Source organism: Panthera leo, chromosome E1 (assembly GCF_018350215.1).
Source record: "Panthera leo isolate Ple1 chromosome E1, P.leo_Ple1_pat1.1, whole genome shotgun sequence".
In the NCBI taxonomy this organism is placed as follows: domain Eukaryota; kingdom Metazoa; phylum Chordata; class Mammalia; order Carnivora; family Felidae; genus Panthera; species Panthera leo.
Window position 1 is genome coordinate 13,288,087 of NC_056692.1, and position 24,927 is coordinate 13,313,013.

General features: G+C 54.4%; 3 protein-coding genes across 8 annotated transcripts; 2 read left to right on the forward strand and 1 right to left on the reverse strand.

Moving 5' to 3' along the window:
• The first annotated feature begins 1,085 nt into the window (after positions 1 to 1,085).
• On the forward strand, positions 1,086 to 16,946 carry P2RX5 (purinergic receptor P2X 5). Of its 6 annotated transcripts, none has more exons than XR_006196762.1 (13): positions 1,088 to 1,386; positions 4,908 to 5,058; positions 5,708 to 5,779; positions 6,068 to 6,143; positions 6,231 to 6,327; positions 6,604 to 6,684; positions 7,016 to 7,154; positions 7,712 to 7,848; positions 8,304 to 8,397; positions 8,520 to 8,585; positions 10,548 to 10,630; positions 13,126 to 14,430; positions 14,625 to 16,946. XR_006196762.1 is itself a non-coding variant. In XM_042917353.1 (12 exons), the coding sequence occupies exons 1-12, from the start codon at positions 1,250 to 1,252 to the stop codon at positions 11,731 to 11,733; spliced, it is 1,293 nt and encodes a 430-aa protein (XP_042773287.1). In that variant the 5' UTR covers positions 1,087 to 1,249; the 3' UTR covers positions 11,734 to 13,216. The 6 variants fall into 6 exon arrangements, 4 of the variants coding, with proteins under 4 accessions (XP_042773288.1, XP_042773287.1, XP_042773289.1 ...); XR_006196761.1 differs by having other exon boundaries at positions 13,126 to 13,845; positions 14,182 to 16,946; XM_042917353.1 differs by lacking the exon at positions 14,625 to 16,946 and having other exon boundaries at positions 1,087 to 1,386; positions 11,574 to 13,216.
• Positions 16,947 to 18,763: 1,817 nt separating this feature from the next.
• On the reverse strand, positions 18,764 to 19,613 carry EMC6 (ER membrane protein complex subunit 6). Its single transcript, XM_042917367.1, has 2 exons — positions 19,487 to 19,613; positions 18,764 to 19,314 (listed from the first exon to the last, which is right to left on the reverse strand). Exon 2 carries the CDS (start codon positions 19,274 to 19,276, stop codon positions 18,944 to 18,946), a length of 333 nt encoding a protein of 110 aa, XP_042773301.1. The 5' UTR covers positions 19,277 to 19,314; positions 19,487 to 19,613; the 3' UTR covers positions 18,764 to 18,943.
• Positions 19,614 to 19,717: 104 nt separating this feature from the next.
• On the forward strand, positions 19,718 to 24,775 carry TAX1BP3 (Tax1 binding protein 3). Its single transcript, XM_042917366.1, has 4 exons — positions 19,718 to 19,902; positions 22,856 to 22,975; positions 23,374 to 23,451; positions 23,761 to 24,775. Exons 1-4 carry the CDS (start codon positions 19,864 to 19,866, stop codon positions 23,896 to 23,898), a joined length of 375 nt encoding a protein of 124 aa, XP_042773300.1. The 5' UTR covers positions 19,718 to 19,863; the 3' UTR covers positions 23,899 to 24,775.
• Positions 24,776 to 24,927: the final 152 nt, after the last annotated feature.

The following is a 24,927-nucleotide window of genomic DNA, read 5'->3' on the forward strand; positions in this document are numbered from 1 at the left end:
GGAACCTTCCAACTCCTGCAGCCTGTGGTTCAGGGAAGGGAACTTCTCACAGGTATATGAAAGGCCAGGGTAGAGAGAGGAGCCAAACTGTTTCTGGTCAGGTGGCAGGATGTAGAAAGTGAGTGGGCGTACTGTGTTAGCTCAAGGCAGGGGGTGGAGGGGGGCGCACACATAGCTCCCCCAGGGGCCTGCCTCTCCGTGGCTGTCGTAACTTCTAAAACTGATCTCGGACATGCCCTCCTTCATCCCAGGGCTCACACCCTCTCATTTCATTTCACCTCTTGTGAAGAGGGGTGCAGGGTTAGCACCCTAGACTAGGCCCATCTCTTGCTTTGGGGAACCTTTCAAACAGTTGGTCTGAACACCCCCCTGGCATATTTTATGATCCTAGGTCTCGGTTGCCTGCATCTCCACACCCCCAGCCCATCCGTCTGTCCTAGATGTGGTGGGGAGTTCATGCTGTGGGCGCTGGCTGGGGCCTGCTTGCCAACTGACCCCCTGGGAACGTGGGGTTTTAAAAGAGAGGCAGCTGCGGCAGCAGGAACACCCACTTAAACACAGAGGACACGGGAGCCGTGGGTCGGGCCTGTCTTCAGTGTTTTCAGCCTGAGTGGTGAGAATCAAGGTTCCCCAGAGAGCAGGAAAAATCAAGAAACCTGGTGTGTTTGCCTCCAACTTTTTTTCAACCCCTCCTCACTTCCTGCGCTGTAGGTCCCTCCTCCCCTGGCCTCAGTTTCCCTATCTATTCCATCTATTCAACGCCCCCTGGGATTTCTTTGGGAGTAGAGAAAGGTGGGTTTGAAAAGCGGCCCTGCCTACTCTCCTCTCCTCGCCCCTGCAGCGCCGGATTTCCGATTTCCTGCGCCGCACGTGCGGTCCTGCGCCTCAGGAGTGCCCTCGCCGGCCGGTGGCCCGGCAGATGGTCGGGGTGTCGCCGTCAGCAGAGGAGGAAGAGGGCGAGGTGGCAGCAAGGTCGCGGCCCGGCGCCGCCCCCGTCCCCATTCCCACCCCCACCCCACCCCCACCCCCCGGGCCCCGGCCGCGGCTTCCGCAGCCTCGCCCGCAGCGGCCGGTGCCCCCGCGCGCTCCTCGCCCTGCACGCCCGGCCGGCGACCCCGCTGCTTGGAGTCGCGCCCTCGGGAGCCGCAGTGCCGAGCCTCCTAGGACCCGCGGGGAGCAGCGGCGAGAGGCGACTCCCATGCGGCACCCGAGCGGAGGCCCGGGCCGCAGGCGCAGGTGAGGCAGCGCCATGGGGCAGGCGGGCTGCAAGGGGCTCTCCCAGTCGCTGTTGGACTACAAGACCGAGAAATATGTCATCGCCAAGAACAAGAAGGTGGGCCTGCTCTACCGGCTGCTGCAGGTCTCCATCCTGACCTACCTGGTGGTGTGAGTTCTCCGGGGGCTGTCGGGGGGGTGGGGGAGGCGCGGGGCCGCGGCTGCCCCCTCCAGGGACCTGGGACCTGGAACCTGGACGAGCGTTCCTCGGGCTCGGCCAGGGGCTCTTAGGTCTAAGGGTGGCAGGTAAGGAGAGAGCCCTCTTCCCCCACCGGCTCTGGAGGTGATGAGATGCGGGCAGGGAAATCTGCGTTCCTTCATTTATCAGCCTCTCCGTGGGCAGCTCCTTCCTCTGGGCCGGGGCCCTGGGGTCGGGGCCACTCGAAAGGGGCAAAGACGCAGGGGCCTGGCTCCAGCTGTCTCTCTGGGAGCCTCCCTGGTCTCTTTGGTGCAGGCCCAGGCACCGGGTGGGTTATTTATAATCACTGAGCTCAGTGGCAAGCTCCTGGCCGGGACAACTCAGCAGCCTGGTATGTCCCAGCACTCCCTTCTGGTCAACTCAGCACACCCCCGGCAGGCGGCCTCTCTGGTGTCCCGCTGGGGGTCCTGCCCTGAGGCCCTCTACCGGGCACCCAGCCGGACCTTCTGCCTCTACCTTTCCCCCCTCCCACCTGGCGGGAGCTGGCACCATGGGCAGAGGGGGCAGCTCCTTGGAGTTGCTGGGCCAGGCACTGTTCAGTACCCTCGCCCCCAAGGAGGGAGAGAACAGGTGGAGGGAGGAAATGATACCAGATGTCTGGGAGGCTGGTGTGCCTCTTTTGCTGCTTCAGTAAATGCTGTTGAGTCCCTACTATTTCCTGACTGGGGGAGGAACAGATGCTCCTCCTGGGAGCGCCACCCTGACCTCACTAGGAGGCCAAATGCCCCCACTGCCCCAACTGCCCGTGGAGCTTCATCCCAAGGCACCTGCATGCCTCCCACCTGAGGGCCTTTGGACACGCTGTTCCTCAGCCACGTGCGCCTTTACGCCTCTCCTTGGTTAGCGCCCGCTCATGCTTCAGACCCACGTTCTCAAATAACTGATGCATTCCACAGGGATCGTTTGCTTAATGCCTGACTCCCGTCCATTCTGGAGACACTATGAAGGCAGGCAGGGCCTGGCATCACCTAACTGCTAGGAAGTAGGTGTGAAATGAATGAATGAATGAGTGAATGAATGAGTGTTGTTCCCTGAGAATTTGCTCAATGTTTCTGTCCAGGCTGGGCCCAGTTTGTGCCTACTAATGTTGGCTCACTGTCCCAGCCCTCTCAGGGTTCCTTGGAGACAAGGAGAATCTAGGGCTTAGGGCATAGCAGGTCTGCCTCCAGAGATGAAGAGGGTGGGCACATTTTGGTTGGCACCTGCTATGCAAAGAACCCTTACTGGCATCATGGGAAGTGAAGGCCATCCCCCATTACTCCTGCATGACCTTAGGCAGGCAGCTTCCTGCCCTCTCCTGGCCTCCCAACTTTCCCAAGCGGTCAAGCTGGTATAGTCTCTAACCTTAACTGTCATGTCATCAGTAAGTTGATGAATTGTATTTATTGAGCTCTTCCCTGGCCTGGCAGGCACTGTGCTAAGCAATTTACATGTGCCATCTCATTGAAAAAACAAAATTTTTTTTGATATTTTGAAATAATTTTAGATTTACAGAAAGGTTACAAGAGTAGCATAAACTTTTTGAAACGTCCTTCACCTAGATTGCTCAGATGTTAACATTTTACTACGTTTGTGTTGTCCTTTTCCCTTTTTCTCTCCACACATGTGATGTGTGTGTATATATGCAATTTTTTCTGTTTAAGAGGAAGTTGCAGACATTATGCCCCTTTACCACTAAATACTTTGGTGTGTATTTCTTAAAACCAAGGAATTCTCTTATTTAACCAAGTACAGCTACGGAAATTAGATAATTAACATTGAATCAATATTATTTTCTAACCTACAGACCTTTTGTAAATGGTTCCAATAATTACCTTTATTTATTTTTTATTAAAAAAAAGTTTTTATTAAGTTTATTTTTGACAGAGAGAGAGAGAGAGAGAGAGAGCGAGCATGAGTGGGGGAGCGGCAGAGAGAGGGAGACACAGAATCCCAGGCAGCCTCCAGGCTCCGAGCTGTCAGCACAGACCCGACGCAGGGCTCGAACTCACAGACCGCGAGATCATGACCTGAGCTGAAGTTGGACGCTCAACCGACTGAGCCACCCAGGCACCCCTAATAATTACCTTTAATAACAAAAAAAAAAAAAAAAAAAAAATCAAATCCTGCCTTGCATTCATTTGTTTTATCTCCTTAGTCTCCTTTAATCTGTAATTGTACCTGAGACTGTCTTTGTATTTCATGACACTGATGTTTTTTGAAGAGTGCAGGATTTTTACTTTATTACAGTTTTTAAATTGAAGTAAAATTCACATAGTATGTAACGCACCGTTTCAAGCATTTAAAATTATCCGATTCAGTGGCTTTTAGAATACTCACCATGTTTACAACTGTCACCGCTATCTTGTTTCAGAACCTTTCCATCACCCCAGGAGGAAACCCGTAACTAACTGCTAGCAGTGGGTTGGCATTCTCCCTTACTTCACTTAACAGAATGTTTCCAAGGTTTACCTATGCTGTCGCGTATATCAGTCATTCATTCCTTTTATGGCTGAACACGATCCCACTGTATGGATAAACCGCATTTTGTTTATCTGTTCTGTGTGGACAGACATTTGGGTTGTTTCTCCCTTTTGGCTGTCACAGACAACATTGCCGAGACCATTCGTGTGCAAGTTTTTGTGTGCACGTGGGTTTCCAGTTCTCTGGGGTGTATATTTTGGAGTGAAGTTGCGAGGACAGATCATTACCTTTTGAGGAATGGTCAGACTTTGCCACAGCAGCTGTACTGTGGCAGGTACCCGTTTCTCTGCAGCCTCACCAACACTCGTTATTTTCCTTTTTTTTTTTTAACTGGGTTATTTGTGTTTTTTATTGCTGAGTTGTAAGAGTTCTTTATATGTTCTGGGTACCAGACCCTGACCAGCTATCTGATTCGCAAATATTTCTCCCCTTCTGTGGGTTATCTTTTCATTTGCTCGACAGTGTCCTTTGATGCACAAAAGTTTTTAATGTTGGTGAAGTCCCACTCATCTATTTTTTCTTTCATTGCATGTGTTTTGGGTGTCAAAGAGTATAGGATTTTGTACTCTTGTTTTGTAGAATGCCCCAGGTTGGATTTGTCTGAGGTGTCCTCATGATTAGTTTCAGGTTGTGCCCCATTTCCTTTAACTGTCCTCACACCCCTGGAGGGAGGCACTGTTGTCCCTGTGCTGACCCCCGGAGTTCATCGGCCCTCCCGAGGTCACATCACCAGCGCAGGGGTGAGCGGGCTGGCACAGCCTGGGCCAGCTTCAAGGCCTTAGCCCCTGAGGGCAGCCATCTTCCTGCTCTCGGGGTTGCTTGTCGCCTCTGCTGCTTGCAGGACCGGGTCTCAGGCAGCAGTGCCGTCGTGGCCCCTGCTCAGGAGCTGGGGAAAGGTGAATACCCCGGGGAAAATTCCCAGAGGGTAGCAGTGACGCTGATGCCCACCTGCCGGGCCCTCTTCCCACAGGTGGGTGTTCCTGGTGAAGAAGGGTTACCAAGACACCGACACCTCCCTGCAGAGCAGTATCATCACGAAAGTCAAGGGTGTGACCTTCACCAACACCTCTGAGCTCGGAGAGCGACTTTGGGATGTTGCGGACTACGTCATCCCACCCCAGGTCTGAGCCCCACCCAGCACTGGGACCTCAGCTAGTAGGGCTTGGCTCGGGGTGGGTCACATAGGAAGCTGCTGAGGTACCCAGGGACTTCATCGATTTTCTCCCTTGGCCCGGGACAGCTGCCAGGGTTTGCAGATGGAGACCCTGCACAGATCCTTCCCCCAACACCAACCCCTTGTCCTCCTTGACTGCACCTATGGGACCGCTCCCTTCCCAACAAACCCTGAGCCTGTAGAGACCAAATGGGGCCCCAAGGAGTTCCAGATCAGTGTGAGTCAGGTGGCCTGGCACAGAGAACTGCTCCCATACATTAGCTGCTGCCCTTGGGAATGGCTCCCTGGCCTATTCACAACTGGCCCGGGCCAGGGCCTTGGCCACCCTGTCAGTACCTCTTCTCCTAGATCTGGGCTTAGATCCCAGGGGCTGAGGTCAGAATAGGGATCCGTGGATGGGGCCAGTTTGGGGTTGTGGGCCTGAAAGGGACCTATCGAAGGACATCTACTCAAGGACTTCAGAGTCAGTGGGCAAATGGGTGGGATCCACTGATTTTGTGGCCCCATTGTCCTCAACAACCCCTGCCAGGAATCCTGGGAAGGAGGGTCCCCGAGAGGGTAAGAGGATGTCCCTCAACCCCTCTCTGGCTTCTCAGGGAGAGAACGTCTTCTTTGTCATCACCAACTTGATCGTGACCCCCAACCAGCAGCAGAAAACCTGTGCTGAGGTTTGATTTGGTGCAGAAAGCTGGGGGTGGGGGGGGTGAGCCTCCATCAGTGGTTGGGGTCTACCCTTCTCCTGAAGTAGGGGTTTCTGCCCCCTTCCAATGCCCGGAGGATATGTACACTGGAGCACAGACCTGCATCGCTTGGGGGGAGAGAAGCAGGTTTCCCAGGGTGTGTGTGGCCCCACTCAGGGGAGGAACCCCCATCCCAACACCTGGGGTGGGGCCTTGGTTATGAACTGGAGCCCCTGCAGGGGAACGCCCAGCCAGGTGCCCCTTCTCTTCCGGCAGAGTGAAAGCATTCCGGATGCCTTGTGTTACAGAGACAGTGACTGCCCTCCTGGGGAGCCCGTTGTGGCTGGAAATGGTGAGGCCTGGAATGGCGGGTTTGGGAGCAAAGCGGGGAGATTGGAGCCAGGAGGCTTATAGCATTGTTCCTGTCCCAATCTCGCAGGAGTGCGGACTGGCCGCTGCCTTCGGGTGGGGAACATGCAAAGGGGCACCTGCGAGATCTTCGCCTGGTGCCCAGTGGAGACAAAGTCCAGGCCAGAGTGAGTGGCTATGGCCTGGGGACCCTGAAAAACTACCCGGGCAGTGAGCGGGTCTCAGCCTGATGGTGGAGACATGTGTACTCTGAGATCCTTTTTCTGAGGATGCCCCACAAAGGCCTGATGATCACCCCAACATGAACAAATTGGTGGTCCTCGGCAAAGGCTCCAGGGGACCCAGGGAGCAAGCAGGCTTCAGCCGTGCCACAGGCCTGGGGGGATGTATAGAGGGAGCAGGGCCAGGGCCTCCTGGACAGACTGTCCTGGCTTGATTTGCAGGAAGCCACTCCTGGGCAAGGCTGAAGACTTCACCATTTACATAAAGAACTTCATCCGTTTCCCCAAATTCAACTTCTCCAAGTATGTGGGACTTGGTTCCTGGGGATCTAGGGCCTGCCTCCTTGTTCACTGTGCGTGGGCCCGTGTGCATGGGCGTGTGCGACATCTGCATGTGAACGAACCACTGGGTGATGCTGGGGCACGCCTCCCCTCTGCTGTGGGAGGGGCGTTCTGTCCTTGAATGGAGGAGGGTGCTGAGGGGGAGTAGCCAGGACTTGAGTAGGGGCTGAAGTCGGGGACTCAGCCTGGACCAAGTAAAGGCCCTGGGACTCCTGCGTCAGTCAGGCTGTGTCTGGCCTGGGAACAGCCAGTCTCGGCTTCATTTCACTGTCTGTTCGTGGCCTCCATCCAGGACCAATGTGCTGGACACCAAAGACAAGGCTTTCCTGAAGTCCTGTCACTTTGGCCCCGAGAACCCCTACTGCCCCATCTTCCGACTGGGGTCTGTGGTCAGCTGGACAGGGAGCAACTTCCAGGAGATAGCCCTGCAGGTGGGTAGCGTGCACTCAGGAGCCCTGCCTGGGGGCTTGCGGGCCCAAGAGCTCTGGGCCTGGGCCCAGGAAGAGGGTGGTGAGGAGGGGGACCCCTGGGGTTGGGTAGTAGTGCAGAGTCCCCTGCCCCAGGGACTCACTGTCTTCAGGATTAGCTCTGACGCACAGCCTGTCAGAACCCAGGCACTCAGTGAAACGCACAGCGAGCACCTGCTGTTTGGTTCGTAGTCCTTGGGGGCATCAGTTGAAACTGAGCCCGAAGGAGCCCCACTGGTGCGTCTGGCTCTCATGTAAGGTGCTGGCTCCAGTAGTTCCCTTCTCCTTGGAAGCATGAAACAGGGGACTTGGGGGGTGGGGGCTGTCACAAAGTGCTTTTCTCAGCCTCTCCAAAGGGACCTGGAGCTTCTGCCTTCCTCCTGGGAGGATGCACCGGCGGGGCTGACCCGTGGCCTGAGCACTTTCCCCGTCTTGTCCAGCTCTCGGTGAAGAGCCGGTCTGTGACTTCTGCCCATCTCCACAAAGTTCTGTGCACTAATTCTTGTCTCTTCTTCATCAAGGGTGGTGTGATAGGAATTCAGATTGAATGGGATTGTGATCTTGATAAAGCTTCTTCTGAATGCAACCCTCGCTATTCTTTTAGCCGTCTGGACAACAAATTTTCAGAAAACTCAATCTCCTCTGGGTACAACTTCAGGTAACTGGGGCTAGACTTGCTGTCTTGTGATCCTGGCCACATTTTGTCCTTTTCTGGGTGCCAGCACTATGACACCCCTTACTCGGGGGAGGTTGTCAGAGTGGGAGGTGTAGGGAGAAGGAGCTGAGGAGAGGTGAGGGGTGCCAGCTGGGAGCATCACTGGGAGAGGAGAGAAGTTCCTGTCACCCTGTGGGTTCGCCAGGAAGCTGAGGCTTAGCTTCTTAGCTCGGTCACTTCCATCAGTGCTTTAGTGGCCCTCGGTTGGCCCAGTGTGTCGTGGGAAAGCCCTTGCCTCTTGGGGGATGTCTGTAAGGATTTCAAAGATCTGGATGAGTCTTTACCATAACGTTAGCAAGAGGGTCTCCAACCTCCCCGGGGGTGCTCATAAATCTCCAAAGCGGCCTGGTATGTGTTGCCAAGCACAGAAGGTCTCCCCTGGGCCATGTCTCCCCTAGGTTTGCCAAATATTACCGAGATGGAGCTGGAGTGGAGTTCCGCACCCTCATGAAGGCCTATGGGATCCGCTTTGATGTGATGGTGAATGGCAAGGTGTGTGGGTGTATCTCCCATCCTGAGGCCGGGCAGGTCTGGAGTGGGGCATGTTGGGAGTACCTAGGAATCTCGCTGTCCGCCCTTCCTTGTTCACCCTGCTGTGTTTCTCTGTGCTACAGGCAGGGAAGTTCAACATCATCCCCACAATCATCAACATTGGCTCTGGGGTGGCGCTCATGGGTGCTGTGAGTACCTCCTTCCCCTCACCTTCACCCTCTGAGCACTGGCCGGGGAGGGGGACACTGCTCCAGAGGTGCTGTCCTTATGCTTCAGAAAGAATAAGAACGGGCGAGGTCAGTGGGATGCGGGTAAAGAGGGCTTTCTGGGACTTGAAACCTGCCAACAGCCCCCAGGTGGCAGTGACTGACTGACTGACTTTCTCTTTCCAGAGCCAGAGAGGTATCTGCCTGGAGCTCTGGAGCTGGGGGCGGGGCTGGGGTTCTCTGGGATCCTGGGTCAACCCTGAACGTCTAAGCTTCATCTCCACTGCTGCTAAAAAGAAGCAGGATCCAGCTATATGCAGGGCTGCTCAGCTGTGGCCCTACTGCTAATGCTCTTCTGTGTGGGGCCACCCTGTGTGCTGTGAGATGATTAACAGCATCGCACTACCTCCCCGCTAGATGCCCACAGTGCTTTCTCTCCCCCTTGTGAAAGCCAGAAATGTCTCCAGAAATTGCCACATGTCCCCCGGGGAACAAAATCACCCCCGGTTGGAAATCCGGGGGCTAAAAAGATGAGCATCGAGGGAGTCAGGCTGTGGTCCTTCCTCAGATCTGTCCAGCTGGGCCCAGAGGGACGCACAGGAGGGAAAGTAGTTGCTGGAGGGTGGGCAATGCTTTCCCCCGAATCTCTTGTCATGCCCCTTTTTTCTTCTGGAAGTTTTTTTTAAAGACATGGGAGCTGTCCGTGGGTGGCCCCTGCCCATCCTGGCAAGCTCCTTGCCAGGGTTTCCGGCAGCCTCGTCCTCTTGGCCCCACTGGAGGCCTCTGGCAGGACCTAGGATGGACTTTTTATTGAGGCCAGGAAAACCGTGTAACAGTATCAACAAGTCACAGGATTCAGCAAGGCTGTTCTCCTGAGAGGTGGTGGGTGACAGTGAGCCCCAAAGGATTCCTCTTCACTGCAAACAACCATTGTTAGGGAATCCTGTGTTTGCTTATGTAACTTTCTTAGAGAGGGGCCACTGTCAGTCATTACTTTCTTATGATGTGGGTAAATCGGAACACGAGGGCATGGGGTACATACCTGTGAAATCAAGGTAATGGGAAAGGTGGTGGCGGAGGCTGGGTTGGGTGGAGTGTTCTCTGTGGAAGGAGAAGTTGATAAATAACATTTGGGGCATCTGGGCAGGGGCGGGGGAAGAGTTGTGCAGTGCCCTGTCAGAGGCCTAGGTCTCCCTTGGCCCACCCCCCTGCTTCATCCCCTCCGTGATGGGCTGGAGTGGCCCTCTGGTGGACGAGATGGGTGTGTGCACCATGCACTCTGGTCCGAAGCCCCTGTGAACAGGTGTGGGTGGGTTCCCCTGAGTTAGCTCCGTCCTCAACCTCATCCTGTCGTTCGCCCCATCCCTGACACCCCTGTCGTTCTTGTTCTTCAGATCCTCTCCAACCCGTCTCTCACACTGACTACCAGAAAGAAAGTTAGAAATTTCTAGAATGCCACAGTTCTGTGTCTGCCCCTATTCAAGGCCTCCCCCTGAGGGATTAAGACCAAGGCCTCAAAGGCATTATAAGAAAATTTTCAGGCTGGTCCCCATGTCCCCATCCCCATCTCCAGAAGTGTCTCTTGCTTTTGCAACACGGGCCCTCTGGAATTTCCTTTGCTCCCTCTGCAATGCCTGTGCTCAGTAGACATTTGTTGAAGACATGATTGGATGGGGTCAGGGCAACGCAGGGGTGCCTGGCCTGATAGAGCAGATGGAGTCCATCTGCTAACTCTGGGCTAACTTTGGCTGTACCACGGACAAACTTTGTGGCCTTGGACAAAGGTGCCTCTTTCTGAGCCCAGTTTCCTATCTATTGATTGGGGATAATGGTGCTCTTTAGGGGTCGTTATAGGGTCCGACGGAAGGTACTGTGTGTCAAATGGCAGGGTGCTTTCTGGAAACCTAGGATTCTGAGTCAGGAACCCTAACTCTTTTGCTGCAGGGGGCTTTCTTCTGTGACTTGGTACTTATCTACTTAATCAAGAAGAGCCACTTTTACCGAGACAAGAAGTACGAGGAAGTGAGGTCAGTTATGCTTCTTCCCCTGCAGCCTGGGGGGACCTTTGTGGGGGCCCCCTTGATCAGAGCTCCCCTCCCTGGCCTAGAAACTTTACCCTGGTTGGATGGTAATGCTTGGTGTGTGGCGGCAGGGCCATTGGGAGCTCCCCTGGAAGGGCCGCGGAAGGTGGAATGTTCTGAGAACATGCTTTACAGAGCTGGATACAGCCTCAGAGCAGCTGGCAGAAGAAAAGGCCTGCAGAGGCCATGGGCAGGGGACGTGGTTTCCAGGCCTGACTCTGCCGCTATCTGCCATGTGACTTCAGACAAGTCCGAGGCCTCCTTGGGCCTCAGTTTCTCTCTCCGTGAGCATGCTAGCACTTATGTTTTAGGATTCTTGGACTTGTAGTCCTGGTTGGCTGGGGTTGAGGGTAGCTGGAGTGGTAACGGAAGAAAACGATAGATTTCTTGTTTTTTCCTGTGGGGGCCATTTCCAGGCTCTCTCGGGCCCTGAGCATGGTGGTGTGTATGCGTGTATTCACAGCAGCAGAACATAGTATGAGTGGGAAATCCTGATGTCTGTGGGCATACTGGAAGGGGAAAGGGGTTCTGACCCAGCCATTCTGGAGGAGCTGGGATCAGAATGGGCAATTGCAGATGGTGGGCTCCAGATGGGCACCTGGGCACTCCCTCCACCCCACCGCAGCCTGGGACAGCAGGTGGAGGGTCAGCCCACATCACTTGCCTGGACTGAACCCAGCCCTGATGCAGGCTGAGCCCTCAGCCCTGACCCTGGTCGCAGACGGAGCCCTCATTGCCCATGCCTCCTGGCTGAGCTGCTGGAGGAAGAGGGGTGCCCCCCACAGGGCGAGGGGCTCTACAGGGCCTGCCCCACGTCCCCATCCCACCAGTCTGGGGAAGGTGGGCTGGGCTCTGCAGGCCAGGGTTAACTGGGTCCTGTCCTGCCCAGTGTCCTACGGGTCCTGGCTGAGTCCTCGCAACAGGACGGGACCCCAGAGGCAGAGGAGGCGGCGGCGGGGCCTGGGTTGGCCGAGCAGCTGGAGGCACAGCACGGAGGCGGCAGCCAGAAGGAGAATGGCTGCCTGCCAGGTGAGGGGCTGCTGGGCTGAGGACCCGAGAACAAGCCTTACAGAGACGGCCTGGCCCTCTCCTCTCCTCCCTGCTCCAGGGTGACCTGGACACAAGGCAGGACATCCGGGACGCAGGAGCACCCACCCAAGCTGGACTTTGTGGGGGACAGGGGTGCTTTAGCTCCTTTGTGATCCCCATTATTTCCTCAACACCCCTAAGTTACCACAAAGCAGTCTGCTTGCCGTGCTATCCCAGAATTAAGACAAGAGTATGATGTCATTTCCTCAGGCTTCCTCTGCCTGGCACCTCTCCTCTCTGAGCTCTTTGTTTGTATGAACCCATTTCAGCAACTTAATGAGGTGGACACTCACAGTCCCTGTTCTAATGAGGAAACCGAGGCAAGAAAGGTTGTGGCTTGCTCAAGTCACACAGCTAATAAATGGCAGAGCTGGGATTTGAACCTAGTCAGTGTGTCTCTAGAATCCAGTTCTTCTCCATGATGCTTTTCTGCCTTATCAAGCCCCCCATTCCCCTACTCCTCATCAGATGCCTTCCAGAAATTCTGGAGCTGCCCTCGCCTTAGGAGGGTGGTGGTATGTTGACAGATGAGCCTGCAGGCTGCCCTTCCCTGGGGAGCCTGGCCGTATCTGCAGATGCGACCTCAGCCTGGTGCAGGAGGCGGCCCTGGGCTGGGTCAGGAGGCTGGCCTTAGGCCTCTCCTTCTGCCTGTGTGTCCTTGAGCAGGTACGTGGCCCGTTTTGGGCCTGTAAACGCCCTTTATTTCCCCAACTGGGGGCTGCACACAGGGGATCCTCTTGCTCAGTCAGGCTGGGCTGCTAACTCTCCTTTTGTAAACCATATCCATTTACTGGCCCGGACCGGGGGACTTTCCTCTGGTTCCCAGCTTTCGTTCTTTGTTGACTCAGGGACTGGCAGCTTCCAGTGGGGAGCTGGGCCTGTGCAGGGCAGGAGTGAGAAATGGACTGGGAAGGAGAGGCAGGCAAAGGAGGGAGAGAAGTGAGGAAGACAGAGACGGGGCTGGGGCATGGAGGCAGGGAGGCTGGGGTCCCAGCACCAGTTCCCAATGTGCTCCCTGAGCTCCTCAGCCTGTGAGAGGGAAGAATGACCACCCCGCTGGTGTTGGCTGTGGGACCAGCCTTGCCTGTTGCTCTGGGAGGCCCCGGTGCCCTCAGGGTGCCACCACAGGGCAGCTGCTCATTGCTGGTACAGCTCCGGAGGCCCCGGCCCGAGCACCTACACGGACCTGGGCTGTGGCCAGGGACTCCGCCAGTCTGCCCGTCTCTGCGAACTCTCTGTCTGCAGTGCCACCAGCAAGAGGCTGCCGCGGGTGGAGTCTGCCCTTAGGGAGGCCTGCCCTCTTCACAGGGTCCCCAGTTGTCCTCTGTGTGCCCCCTACTCCCCCCACACAGGTCTGGCCACCCGGGGAATGGAAAGGTGAATGTGGAGCAGCTACAGAACCTGCAGACAGCGGAGGCATAGCCAGAGGTGTTCGCTGAGAGCAGATTTGGTGAAGATGTTGCGGCAGAACCGCCTGCAGCTCTGAAAACTCTTTGTGTTTGCGTGGGAGAGGTGCTTCCGGTCACAGCCATCTCTTCTGCACCTTGGGATCTTACTGCAAGCTTTTCGTTGTGTGTCAGGGGAGGGAAGCCTCCTAGTGGCCAGTATGGCTCGGATCTAGAAGAGGAGGACTTGGAGAGGGAAGTGGGGAAGGCCAGGGGCCTGAGTGGTACTCGAATGTTGTCATTTTTCCGAGAACTCCGTTCATTCATTCATTCACACAGTGAATGCTATGTGCTGTGGGCTGTGCTCTATCCAAGAGATGCTTAAATGAGATGCTGACCTGGCCCCCGGGTGCGGGGAGCACACGTGTAATTCCTTCCAGAGCCAACAGACGTCACAGCCCGGCTCAGCCACTCTGGCCTTCCTCCAGCCTCTAGCTGAGACTTTCACAAATCCCTGTTGAGAATGATGGCTCCTCAGAGAAAGACTTTGGCCGGCATCCAAGGGGACGTTTGGCCTTGCCCTCAGGGATAAAATAATAGGTGGCCAAGGAAGCAACCAGGGAAGGACTGGGCCTGGAAAGAGGCAGCTAGCCCTTGAGGGGAGAGGCAGCCTCTGAGGGTTTCCAGGTAAGGTGGGGAAGGGGAGGCAGGGAGGCTTCTGCTCCAGTCCTCCTGCCTAGCCTCAGGAAGCTCTGGGCATAGTGTCTCCCCCAAACGGGAGACCAGCTGCCTGGGTCGTTTCTCCCTTGTGGTTCTGTGGGGCTGAGTGTCCCTACCCGCCTTCCCTCACTTTCTCCTCATAGGCGGGGTCTGAAGGGCTAAGGAGATAAGAATAGTTGGAGCTCACTTGGCAGGTGGAAGCAGTTGTTAACAGGGAGGCCCTCGCCCCTCACCCCAGCCTCTCTCCCTACCCTCCTCCTTCCCAGCCCCACACTGCTGAACTATGCTGCTTCCCCCATTTAGTGGCTGCAGAGCCTCGCTACTCACTCAGAGGTGTGGCCTGTGGACCAGCAGCATCAGCATCACCTGGGAGCTTGTTGGAACGGCAGTCTCTGCCCCCTCCGTCGTCCTCCGAAATCAGAACCTGTGTTTCAACAAGACTTCGGGTGATTTGTACGAACGTTCCCGTGTGAGAGCACTGGTTAAGGAGATACGCAGCGCCTGGTTCTGAGGGAGGAGAAGGCCAGCTTTGGCAGCCGCTGCGGATTTCAGGTCAGACTTACACACATTCTACTTTGAGAGCAAGAGGATTCCACCCCACCCCCACCCCCGGGAAGGTGACATTATGCTCAATGCATTTAAAGTAAAATATTTTGACTAGATAATACTTATATGATTCAAAAACCAAACAAAAGGTACAAAAGAATAGACAGTGAAAAGCCTGCCTCCCACCCCTGTTCCCCAAGGCGACGTTACTGATGCCAAGAGGCTCTACTGTTTTGCTGAGAATCTGCTTGGTTGCTTGTGCCCTCGCTCAGCAAATGAACTTTTCCTGATGGCTGCAACGTCCCATCAAGTCTCCTCTGTCACGAAGGGACACGATGGAATACAGTGAAGTACCGGGCTAGCTCCCTTCTCCCTCTCCCACCGTCTGAGGAGTCCTCGTGTAAACCCAAGGGGAGAGACCTATAGCTCATCACTAATTGTTGTCTGGTCTGCTCGGTAGCAAAGGCCTGTGGGGCTGCCTGTGGCTCAGCAAGCTCCATGGTTGGTTTGCACAGCTCCCCGGATGCTAAGGAGTGTCCTCTTTGGAAGTGCTCTCTCTGGGCCTCCCTCAGGCCAGAAGGGTTTGGTTCTCCTCTGCACACAGAGGAGGCGGGAAGCATCCTTCCACCGACCGGGGCCTTTGGAGAGGGACAGAGGGGCTTGCAAAAGGCTTTGCCACTGGAGCAGGGCATGGTCCCCGAAACGGGAAGCTTGCTCCTTCTGGAGCAAGTGGCTCCTTCACTCTGGACTGGTAACCTGTCAACAACCCACCTGCTCTCTGAATAGAAAGTGAAAAATCTGGGTGATCTACTATGGTGTTTCACTTCCTCACTAAAGCAAACCCTAGGATTTGATATACTTTTACATTTGGGAGGAAGCAGAAAGGGCAGGGGTCATGACTGCTTAGGAGTTGGTCTGATTTCTTTTAGCCTGTTTTTGGAATTGCTTTGCGGCAGCCATATAACCTGGGGGAAATTGTACTATTCGTTTTACACTGGAATGAAAATGTCTCCCTACAGTTTTCATTCAGTTGGTAAATATTTATTGAGTACCTGTTGTCAGGTGATGGACTAAATCTGGTAACAGTTGTGAGAAACACAGAAACTGTCCCTGCCCAAGTGCTTACAGTCTAGGAGGTGAGCCTTAATCAGTGGTCACACATAGAATCACAGACCGAATTTTCAGTGGAGTAGCCAGAGGTTTCCCCCAGGACGTGACATATAAGCCGAAATCTGAAAGCAGTCTAGTTGATGGGGGAAGCATTCCAGGTAAGGGAACCACATGTGTAAAATAAATGCTTTGACATGAGGAGTAATTGAGGAGCTGGATGGAGATAGTGTGACTGAAGCCGGTTTTATGAGGCTTTCTTTCCATCAACTCTCTTTAATCTTAAGGGCTGCCCCATTAAACTTCACTGCCACAGAGGACCTAACCTAATGGTTTCAAGTCCAGCCAAGCTTTCCAGGTGGCCTCCCCTACACGTTATGGGTCTGTGCTCAGAAAAGCCAGTGACCCCATTACAGCTTCTGGATAGTGCTGCACACTGCCAGTTTCCTTGCTTTTGCACAGCTCCCCACTACCCCCTCTTTCTTTGCATAATCTTGGTGCATGAATGGGAGGTTCATAAATCTTACAGAAACTGGCTTTGAAATGGCAAGTGAAGTGGGAACTCGAGCTGTTTGGGAGAGTCCCTTTCTCTCAGGACACCAGTTGCCTCACCAGGTAGATGAGCACGCCAGCCTCTACAGAGCTCCTGTCCGTGCTGACATTACAGGATCACCTGAACCGTCGCCTATGCTCACATTCAGGCTGTGGCCTAAAGCTATCTACCTAGTAGTTTCCTAATGATTAATTCCATGCCTTGGGAGTGCCATGATGCTGGCTAACGGGATTTGAAAACTGGGTGCTACCAATGTGCCATCAAGAGGACCAGCCATGAAAGAGCGAAGCGCCCTCTACTCCTGATGCAGGGGTCACCAGGACTGCCCAGTCATGGCTGCCTTTTTGCCACCATCCCATCAGCTCTTTCTCCGTGGCTTGCTGCCCTACTGGGGGACCAGTTGTAAAGGGGGAACATGACTTCCTCCAGGTGTCTAAGCACCCCAGCTATGGACGACAGTGCCCTGCAGAGTCCCTAAATCACCCCACTTGGAATGGCATCTTGCATGTCCGGAAAAGGACTCCACCTGGTTGCTACCCACTCCCCTCCACCCAGATGACACAACTTTTCTCAGAGCATACTCTCCAGTGGACCCAAGAGCACCGTCTCCAAAAGGCACACCTTTCTCCCAGCTCTTTGTTTCCCCTCAGGCCAGTGCACAGAATTAAAGGAGGAAAGATGGCAGCCAATATCTGAGACCTGCCCCATAAATGTATTCTGATATTTTTATTTGGTTATAAAACAATAAAAAGTTTTAACTGTAAACATGTCTTGATTTTTTTTTCCCTTCAAGTCTTAGTCACCCCGTGTTTTAGAGGAAAATGTTAAGGAGAAAGTGAGCCCTAAAGAGGCAGACACAAACAATTAGTAAGCAATATATTATGTTCCTTATTCTCTTGCAAAGAAATTCAAATGGAAATAAGGAAACTCTTTAAATGAGCAAACATTAAAGGACTAGGAAGGCACTGATAAAACTGGTAATTTTCATTCAATGAGTGTAATTTGATAAAACTCTGGAAAGCATTTGGAATCAAGCTTTTATCTTGTTTTAGGAGCTTATTAAGTTCCCTGAAAACAATACAGACATTGATATTCTTTGCAGTATTTTTTTTCTAACAGTTAACATTTCAAACAACCTTAACTGCCTAGAGATAGAGAAATAGTTAAGTGAATCAGTTCACTTATTCCACCCCCTCACCCGCCCCCATATCCAGTAGGACTCTCCCTTTACTCCACATCAGGAGTGAATCTTCCCTTCTCCAGAGAAGGCCCTGAGGGGACGGGGGAGTTTAAGAAGGGGGAGTATGCAAATCATGAATGTGAGCCTCTTTAGTCGGGGTCTGAGAAAGGGTTTAGAGGTCTTTGGGAGGGGGAGGCAAAGCTGTGGCCTCACCGGCTTCTTCCCTTCATGTGCAAGCATGTGGTCCAGAGCCCCAAATGGGATTCAGGAGGCCTGGGTCCCAGATCCATTTACGTTATTGGCCATAGACCATACACCATGTGTCAAAGGAGACTTGGACTCAAGCTCTCAGATCATCTTCTGATCTAAAGCTGATCTTTTTTGAAAATCCAAATGTCACATCACTCCTGGCTAAAACTTCCAAAGGCTCCCCCAAACTGCTCTTAGGACCAAGACCAAAAAATCCCCACCGTAGCCTTCCAGGTCCCGGTCATGGCCTCTTCTCTAACTCCAGATACATGTCAAACTCCCTCCTGCCCAATGGCCCCCACACATGTGCTTTCTTGCAAGAAGCCTCTTCAACCTTGTTCCTCAACACTGTTCTTCAACTCTGAGGTCTCAAATGTAATGTTATCTCCTCAAGGCTTTCTTGATCCCCACTCCCCAACCTGAGCTCAGTTTGGGGCTCCTATGTGCTCTCTTCACAGCACTTACCATAATTTAAATATTTGTGAAATTAGGTAATACTGGTCTTCCTAGTTAACTATAAATTCCTTGAGCAACACGTTTGCTACTATAACTCTAACGCAATACATATTTCTCAATTAAGTATATGCACTTTATTCTGATGTAACCCCTCAACCCCGACAAGAAGGGATCGTAGATTAGCATATAGACAGACACTCTAAACAAGCCCAAAGTTTAGCTTCAATGTTGTCTGTTTAATCTCCATTAGACATATTCTAGAAAAGAGCTTGAACTTATTTAAAATGGAAATGACAGCCAGCTGTAACCAGGTGAAATGGAACTAAAATGGCACCATTCATACCTGAAAGCAGTGGTTACTGGGAAGGAAGGCTGGAATCTGAAAAGGTACACTCGCCAGTACAGCAAGAGGAATTAAAAGACCTGTATTTGAAATTTGGCTCTGCCTCTTTCTAGCTGTGCCTCTAATGGCAGAGGTATATTTAACCAGAGCCCCAGCTTCATCAACGAGGGATAACGTATCTACCCCATAAGGATATTGCTAGAATTAAGCGAGATAATGGGTGTAAAAGGTACAAGGCACAACGCTTGGCATATAGAAAACACAATAAATATTAACTGTTATTACTTCTCAGGATGTTAACAGTAAGTTTTCTTTTTATTTAGGCCCTACTGGCCCTCTCTGGGTGGCCTATGTGTAAATGCAGGGAAATTACAGAAGCCAGTCCCAGCTCTCCAATTTTGCACCCACGGCACACATGGGGTATGAGTTAAGGTAGGCAAAAAACTCCACGAAGTGTCTCACGCTTCATTTAATCTGAAGAATATTACAGACTCTTCGTCTTCAGATATAAGTTATAACGTTACAGAACAAGCAGCGAATTCAACAATTTAAAAACTAAGTGTACACGGTGTTAAATCCTGGCGACAGTCCTCCCAATCTGGTTTTTTAAAAAAGTCATCCCTGCCCCCATTCAGTAGACGTGCACCATGCCATAGAGGAATGTCCAAAACAGGACGTAGGTGAAGAGGCCTCCGATGAGACCTCCTGTAAAGAGCGGTCTTCGTGATTTGAAGTATTTGTTCCACCTCCTTCCCGCTTTGAGAATTAAGAGCAGGGAGAGCAGGACGGAGGCAAGCAGGTAGAAGATGAAGCCGTAGAGGCCGGTGAGGCCGAGGATGCCGGCCGTGGCCCCCGACAGCGCTGACACTGAGGTCCGGCAGTAATCCAGGACAGCGGCGTTGCCTCGCACAGCTGCCTCGCTGATGAACGGCGGCCCTTCCCGCTTGGCCACCACAGCGGCCATCGCACCCGCCGGGGCTCAGCCTCTGCTTTCTCGCGGAGCTGCAGAGGGAACCAAGTTACAAGTGGCCCCGGGAGCCTGGCGAGTTGCGCTCACGCCGCCCCTCCCCCCCGGGACTTCCAAGACCTCCCACCATTCGCGGATCTCGGACCTTCGCGAGACGCAGAGGAGGCTGAGGGTTCGGACCGGCCCTGCCCAGTTTCGCCCAGGTACCTGCAACACGGCGGCGGACACAGACACTTAGCGTTCCCTCAGACGGCCAGCGGCAGACAACCTCCCCACGCCATCTTGCGCTGGAGGTTGCTGGGAGGACCCAGGTTGCGCATGCGCCAAAACCTCGCTCCCGCCCCCTGACGCGTACGCGGCGGGCTCCCCGAGCACGCTCCACCCCCTCCCCGTCCTTCTGCGCACGCACAGGGACCTCCGAAAGCTGAACAGCGCTCCGACCGGTGACTGGCTGGGGATCTGCTAACTATTCATGAGGGGGCGGGCCGAGTTGGGTTGCCTTTGTTAACCAAGGAGGGCGCGGCCGCTGGGATTTTCGCTGCGGGCTTCACTGAGCTGAGCTTGGTTGCCAGATTGCGGTCGAGATGTCCTACATCCCCGGCCAGCCGGTCACCGCTGTGGTGGTGAGTGCGCTCGCGGGCTCCTCCTCGTCTTGGCTTGTCCCCACTTTGCAGATAGGTAAACTGACGCCCCAGACAGGTTGACAAAGCGTTGAACCCAGGGCTCTTGCAAACCGGCGCCAGGGCTCTGGTCCCGGCTCTGCCTGAGCGGGACCGCGGTCTTCCCCAGCCAGGCAACAGAGATGGCTGGGACCCAAGCGCCTCCTGAAGACCCTGAACCGAGGCCGGACCCCGCACATTACCGCCGCTGCGTCGGACTCCTTCCTGCGGGAAGGACTGAGGAGAAAGTCCCCAGCTGTGGGAATACCGGGAGAGCGCCCCCTTCCCAGGCCTGAGTCCCCAGCTGAGCAGCCGAGGGGGGCGGGCACCGGGCCCGACGTCCGTGAGTCGCAGCCTCTGGAATGAGGAAGTGCTTCCTCCGCTGCAGCCGACGCCGCCGCCCAGAAGGAAACTTGGGGGGTGGAGATGGCCTGAGCCTGAGTAGCAGCCCAGTATCCTTCCCATCCAGGCTTGCTTGTTCGGACCTTCCGCCGCCCGCTCCAGAGTGAAGGCTCATGCAGTTGGCTCGCTCCTGCTCCAAACTTTCCCCGGATCCCTAGCCCTGGGGCAAAGTCCAGGTTCCTCGCCTGGCACTTCGGGCTAGCTCAGGGCCCTGCCTACAGCCCCCCCCCCCCCAACCCCCCACCCCATTGCCTTGTCTTGGGTGCCAGATGCTATTAGACTAGGCAGAGGGAAGAAGGCAGGCTGGGACATTAGACTCAGAAGCCAGTGCCAAAGCTGAATGAAGCCTGGAGGCACACTCCAAGGCGGAGGTGGGGAAACTGAGTCCCAGAGAGAAGTCTAGTCATGTCCACGCCTAAAGGAAGTCCTCAGGAAAAACCCAGATCTCTGAGAAGAAATGCCTGCCAGGCAGCATTGGGTCAGATGGAAGTCCCAGTCCTGAGGCCATGGGACTTGCTGCAGAATCTCAGATGGGTGTACAGCGGAGCTCCTGCAGTCAGAAGTTGGCAGGGTGTGAAGCTGCTGATAAAGGTGGCATGTGAGTTTGAGCTTAGAGAACGAGCTGTGGCCTGGGAAAGTACATTTCTGGATCTGGGGACAGCTGTCCTAAGCTTCACCCTGGCCGCACCAACCTTGGCTTTCTAGATCCCTAGCTGCCTCAGAGAGAAGGGGCCAGGTTTGCTTCTTATGGAAAAAAGGGGGTGTACGGGAGGCACCAGAAAGGGGCCGTAACCTTCCTGACTTCACCTAGTGGGTCAGTGACAGGGCCTTGTCTTCCAGCCCAAGGGCCTGTACTCCCTTCTGACCTTGAGGGTGGGTCAATGGTGTGCAAAGTTCTGTTTTGGAGGAGGGGGAGCAAGCCTGGAGGAGCTCACACTTTTGGGCACAAGGACCTAGGTCTAGTGGGCCTAGTTATACTTCCTGCTTCCCCTCTCTCCTATTCTGGCAGGTCCGCAGGCCTTCCTCAAAACTGTAAGACCATGACCTTCCAATTCTTGGGAACACTAGGATCATGTCTGAACATGGTGGGGGTCTGGCCTCTCCCTCTTGTGTTTTGGATTGGGGAAGGGGTAGAGGAGGCTTCCTTCCTGCTTCCTCCCATGTAGTTACCATTTTGCGAATGTTAAAACCATTTTCGCTTCTCCTCTGAACTCTGGTTCCATAGGTCCTTCTGCCTTCTGGACACTTGCCTGGGTGGCTCCTGGAACTCCAAAATGCTTCTTCAGGGTCACCAGCTGAGAGATGGTTGTGTTCAGCCAGGCCAGGTGGCTGCGTGTTTCCCTTGACTCCTCTCCACCATGGGCAGTCCCCAAGTCTGTTGACCTCATTTTCCAAGTAGCCGTGTTCCCTGGCCTCCACATCCCACCTCTGGGATACACCCGTTGCCCTCCTGACTACCCAAGTGGTCATTCTAGCCTCAAACCTGACCATGACCAACCTTACTCCTGGGAGCCCTAGTGGGCCCAGAATCAAAATCAGGTGTCCAGACTCCTGTCACTCCTTCAAGGCCTGCTGCAAATGATCCTTCCTCCGTCCAGATCAAGTCACTTTGGTTTTTTTTCCTTCCTGTTAGAACTCAACTTTGGGTGAGGGGGAGTGGTGGGGAGGGGGCGGGGGCGGGCAGTGATCTTGTCCCACCCCTACTATTTGGTGATTGAAGGGTGCCTGCTGAGGGCTTTGAAAGGAGCTTGGCAGTTTGGGGATCACAGACCTAGAACCCTCTTCTGCCTCCTACACTGCATGAACAGCAAGGTCTGGGGCTTAGGGAGAAACTCCTTCCTTCAGGGCTAGCCTCTTGGGCCCGCACTCCGCAGCTTTTCTGATCTGGCCCCAGCCTTACCTCAGCACCCAGTTCCAGACCTATGCTGTACACTCATCTCATGGACATGTATCTGTACCACTTTCAAGTCTATGCTCTTGTCCCTTGGCCAGGACAGCCCTTCCTCTCCTTTCTGTGCAAGTTTGAACTTCTCTGCTTTTCTGGAGCATCTCCAGTCTTGCCCTTGATAGCGTTGGCTCAGCAATGAGCTGCCTCAGCAAGGTACCTACATTCCCTCCCCCTCCCCCCACAGGGCCTGACCCCTTCTGCCCTGTGTGGTCCTTCCCCTGGGACATAGCCCCCTTCCTCTCCCCTCCCAACCCATAGCAGCCATAGCATGCTGGCTCTTGGGCCAGGAGGGGCTTAAAGCGCATGTTGACTAAAGTTGGTGCCTGAGACTAATAGGAAGGGGAACAAGGCTCCGACAGCTTGCGTAGGTGGATTGTTGTGGCTGAGTTCTGAGTCTCACCCCCGTCTCCCAGGCTGGTGACCAGCTGGAATCTTGAAGAGGGCCCTGGGCCCCACCCCCTTGGCATGGCTCTGAGCTGGCTTAGCAGCCTGAGGCTACTGCTGGACACAGATCAGATTTGTTGTCCACATACCCACCTGCCTCCAACATGTTTTTCCCTTTGCCAGCAAAGAGTTGAAATTCACAAGCTGCGTCAAGGTGAGAATTTAATACTGGGCTTCAGCATTGGAGGTGGAATTGACCAGGATCCCTCCCAGAATCCTTTCTCAGAAGACAAGACAGATAAGGTGAGAGAGACCAGGGGCCTGGGATCTCTCCATTGGGCTCAGAGGCCTGAGATGGTGGGTCTCTGCTTCCAGGGCCTTCACGGAGGGAGCAGACCTCTGTCTTTCAAATAGTCCTCCCTAAGAAGGTTTAAGAAATGATCTGGTGGGAATACATAGGGATGGAGGTGGGGGAGTGGACCTCCCAGCCCTAGGAAGACTCACTCAGGAGTCCAGGAGGAACAGGAAGAGGCCGGCAGGAGGTGCCAGAGCATGGTGGGGCAGCCCCGCTCTCCCCTAGGCTGTCTTGGCACAGCCTGTGCTGGGGGCAGGCTTGTGCAGAGTTGGCTGGGAGTTTGCCATGTTGGGCTTTGCTTTCTGGGTAAGGGACCAGTCTAATGACCTAGGCTGTCTCTTTCCAGGGCATTTATGTCACACGGGTATCTGAAGGAGGCCCTGCTGAAATTGCTGGGCTGCAGATTGGAGACAAGATTATGCAGGTAACACATGTCCCAGACGAGGAAAATAACGCTTGGGTCAGGGTCTGAAGCACTTGGGTTGGGGGCTGCCCCTGCTTCCTGGGGCACCTGGGAGGCTCCCTGAAACTGTTTGGAGCCCCTGCTGGTGTTGCCCCCAGAGGAAGTTGGCTCTCTCCTCTGTGTGCCTCAACTGTGGTACTTGGTGATCCCTCAGCCAAGAGACATCAGCTTGGGAGCCTGCTTGGGTGACCCAGGACCCCAAAACCCAACCTGCTTCCAGATCCGAGAGGGCAGAAAACTGAGGTAGGCTCTATTTTCTCCTTGGGCCAGGTGAATGGCTGGGACATGACCATGGTCACGCACGACCAAGCCCGGAAGCGGCTCACCAAGCGCTCGGAGGAGGTGGTGCGTCTGCTGGTGACGCGGCAGTCGCTGCAGAAGGCAGTGCAGCAGTCCATGCTGTCCTAGCAGCCTGCTGCGGTCCCTGACTTGTGCCTGCCTGCCTGCATTGACGCCACCACGCTCTGTTTGCCCCTCATCTTGGCTTCTGATGTGTGCTGGGCCCCAGCTCTGAAAGGCCAGAGCTGGTCCCAGAGGCCTGTCCCTGGCCTGACTCGGCCTTCCTTCCCCTCTCCCACCACTGGCTTGAGCGTCTGGGACCAGCTCTCTCCTGCAGACACTGATGGAAAGTAAGGGCCTGGAGTTGAATTGTATTCAGTCTGTAGTGACCACAGGTTTGGCCCGCAGACTCTGCTGCTGCATGGCCTCAGCAGTGACCAGATGGGCAGAGGCCCCACTTCATGAGAGCCACCACAAAGTCGGAGGATGCCAGGTGGGGCCGGCCTTTCCCACACTCAGTCCCAACTGTAGGGCTTGGCCTTGTCCCTGTGTCTCAGCTCTGCAGTGACCGTGCCCCATGTTTTTCCCTGCCTTCCCCGGCAGGGACTCGACACACTACCAGAGGTGCTACAGAGGTTTGCCCATGTGGAAGCCAGGCAGGCTCACAGTTCACCCCATTACACCCCATTTCCCCAAGGGGCGCTGACCTCCCCAGGATTCACCTGCTTACGAGACTTAGACGAAATTTGAGGCTGACATTTCAGGGCAGTTCTGAGGATTGCCATCTCTATGCCTGTGCGTTTAACTTTATATTTTTTTAATCACAACTTTGATACAAAAGCATTTTTATCTTACTGTTTGGAGGTGCCAATTCTACTTCTGAATTTAGCTTACTAATTCACATCTGGGAACAAGCATTGCTCTGGTTCCTGTGGAAATGGGGCAGTATGAAGCTGCCCATACCTGACATCTTGTGCCCAAATAAAGTGCTGGAATTCATAAGGGGTTTTCGCTGAGGCGTGGGGTAGGGACATCTGGGGATGGATGACAACTAGAGCTCTGGTCGTCGGGCTGGCTTAGCTTGGTCCCCGTCCACTTCTGAGACGAAGCCCAGCTATTCCCAGGCCTGCCTGTTGCTGTCTGGTCAGGGCTGCCTCT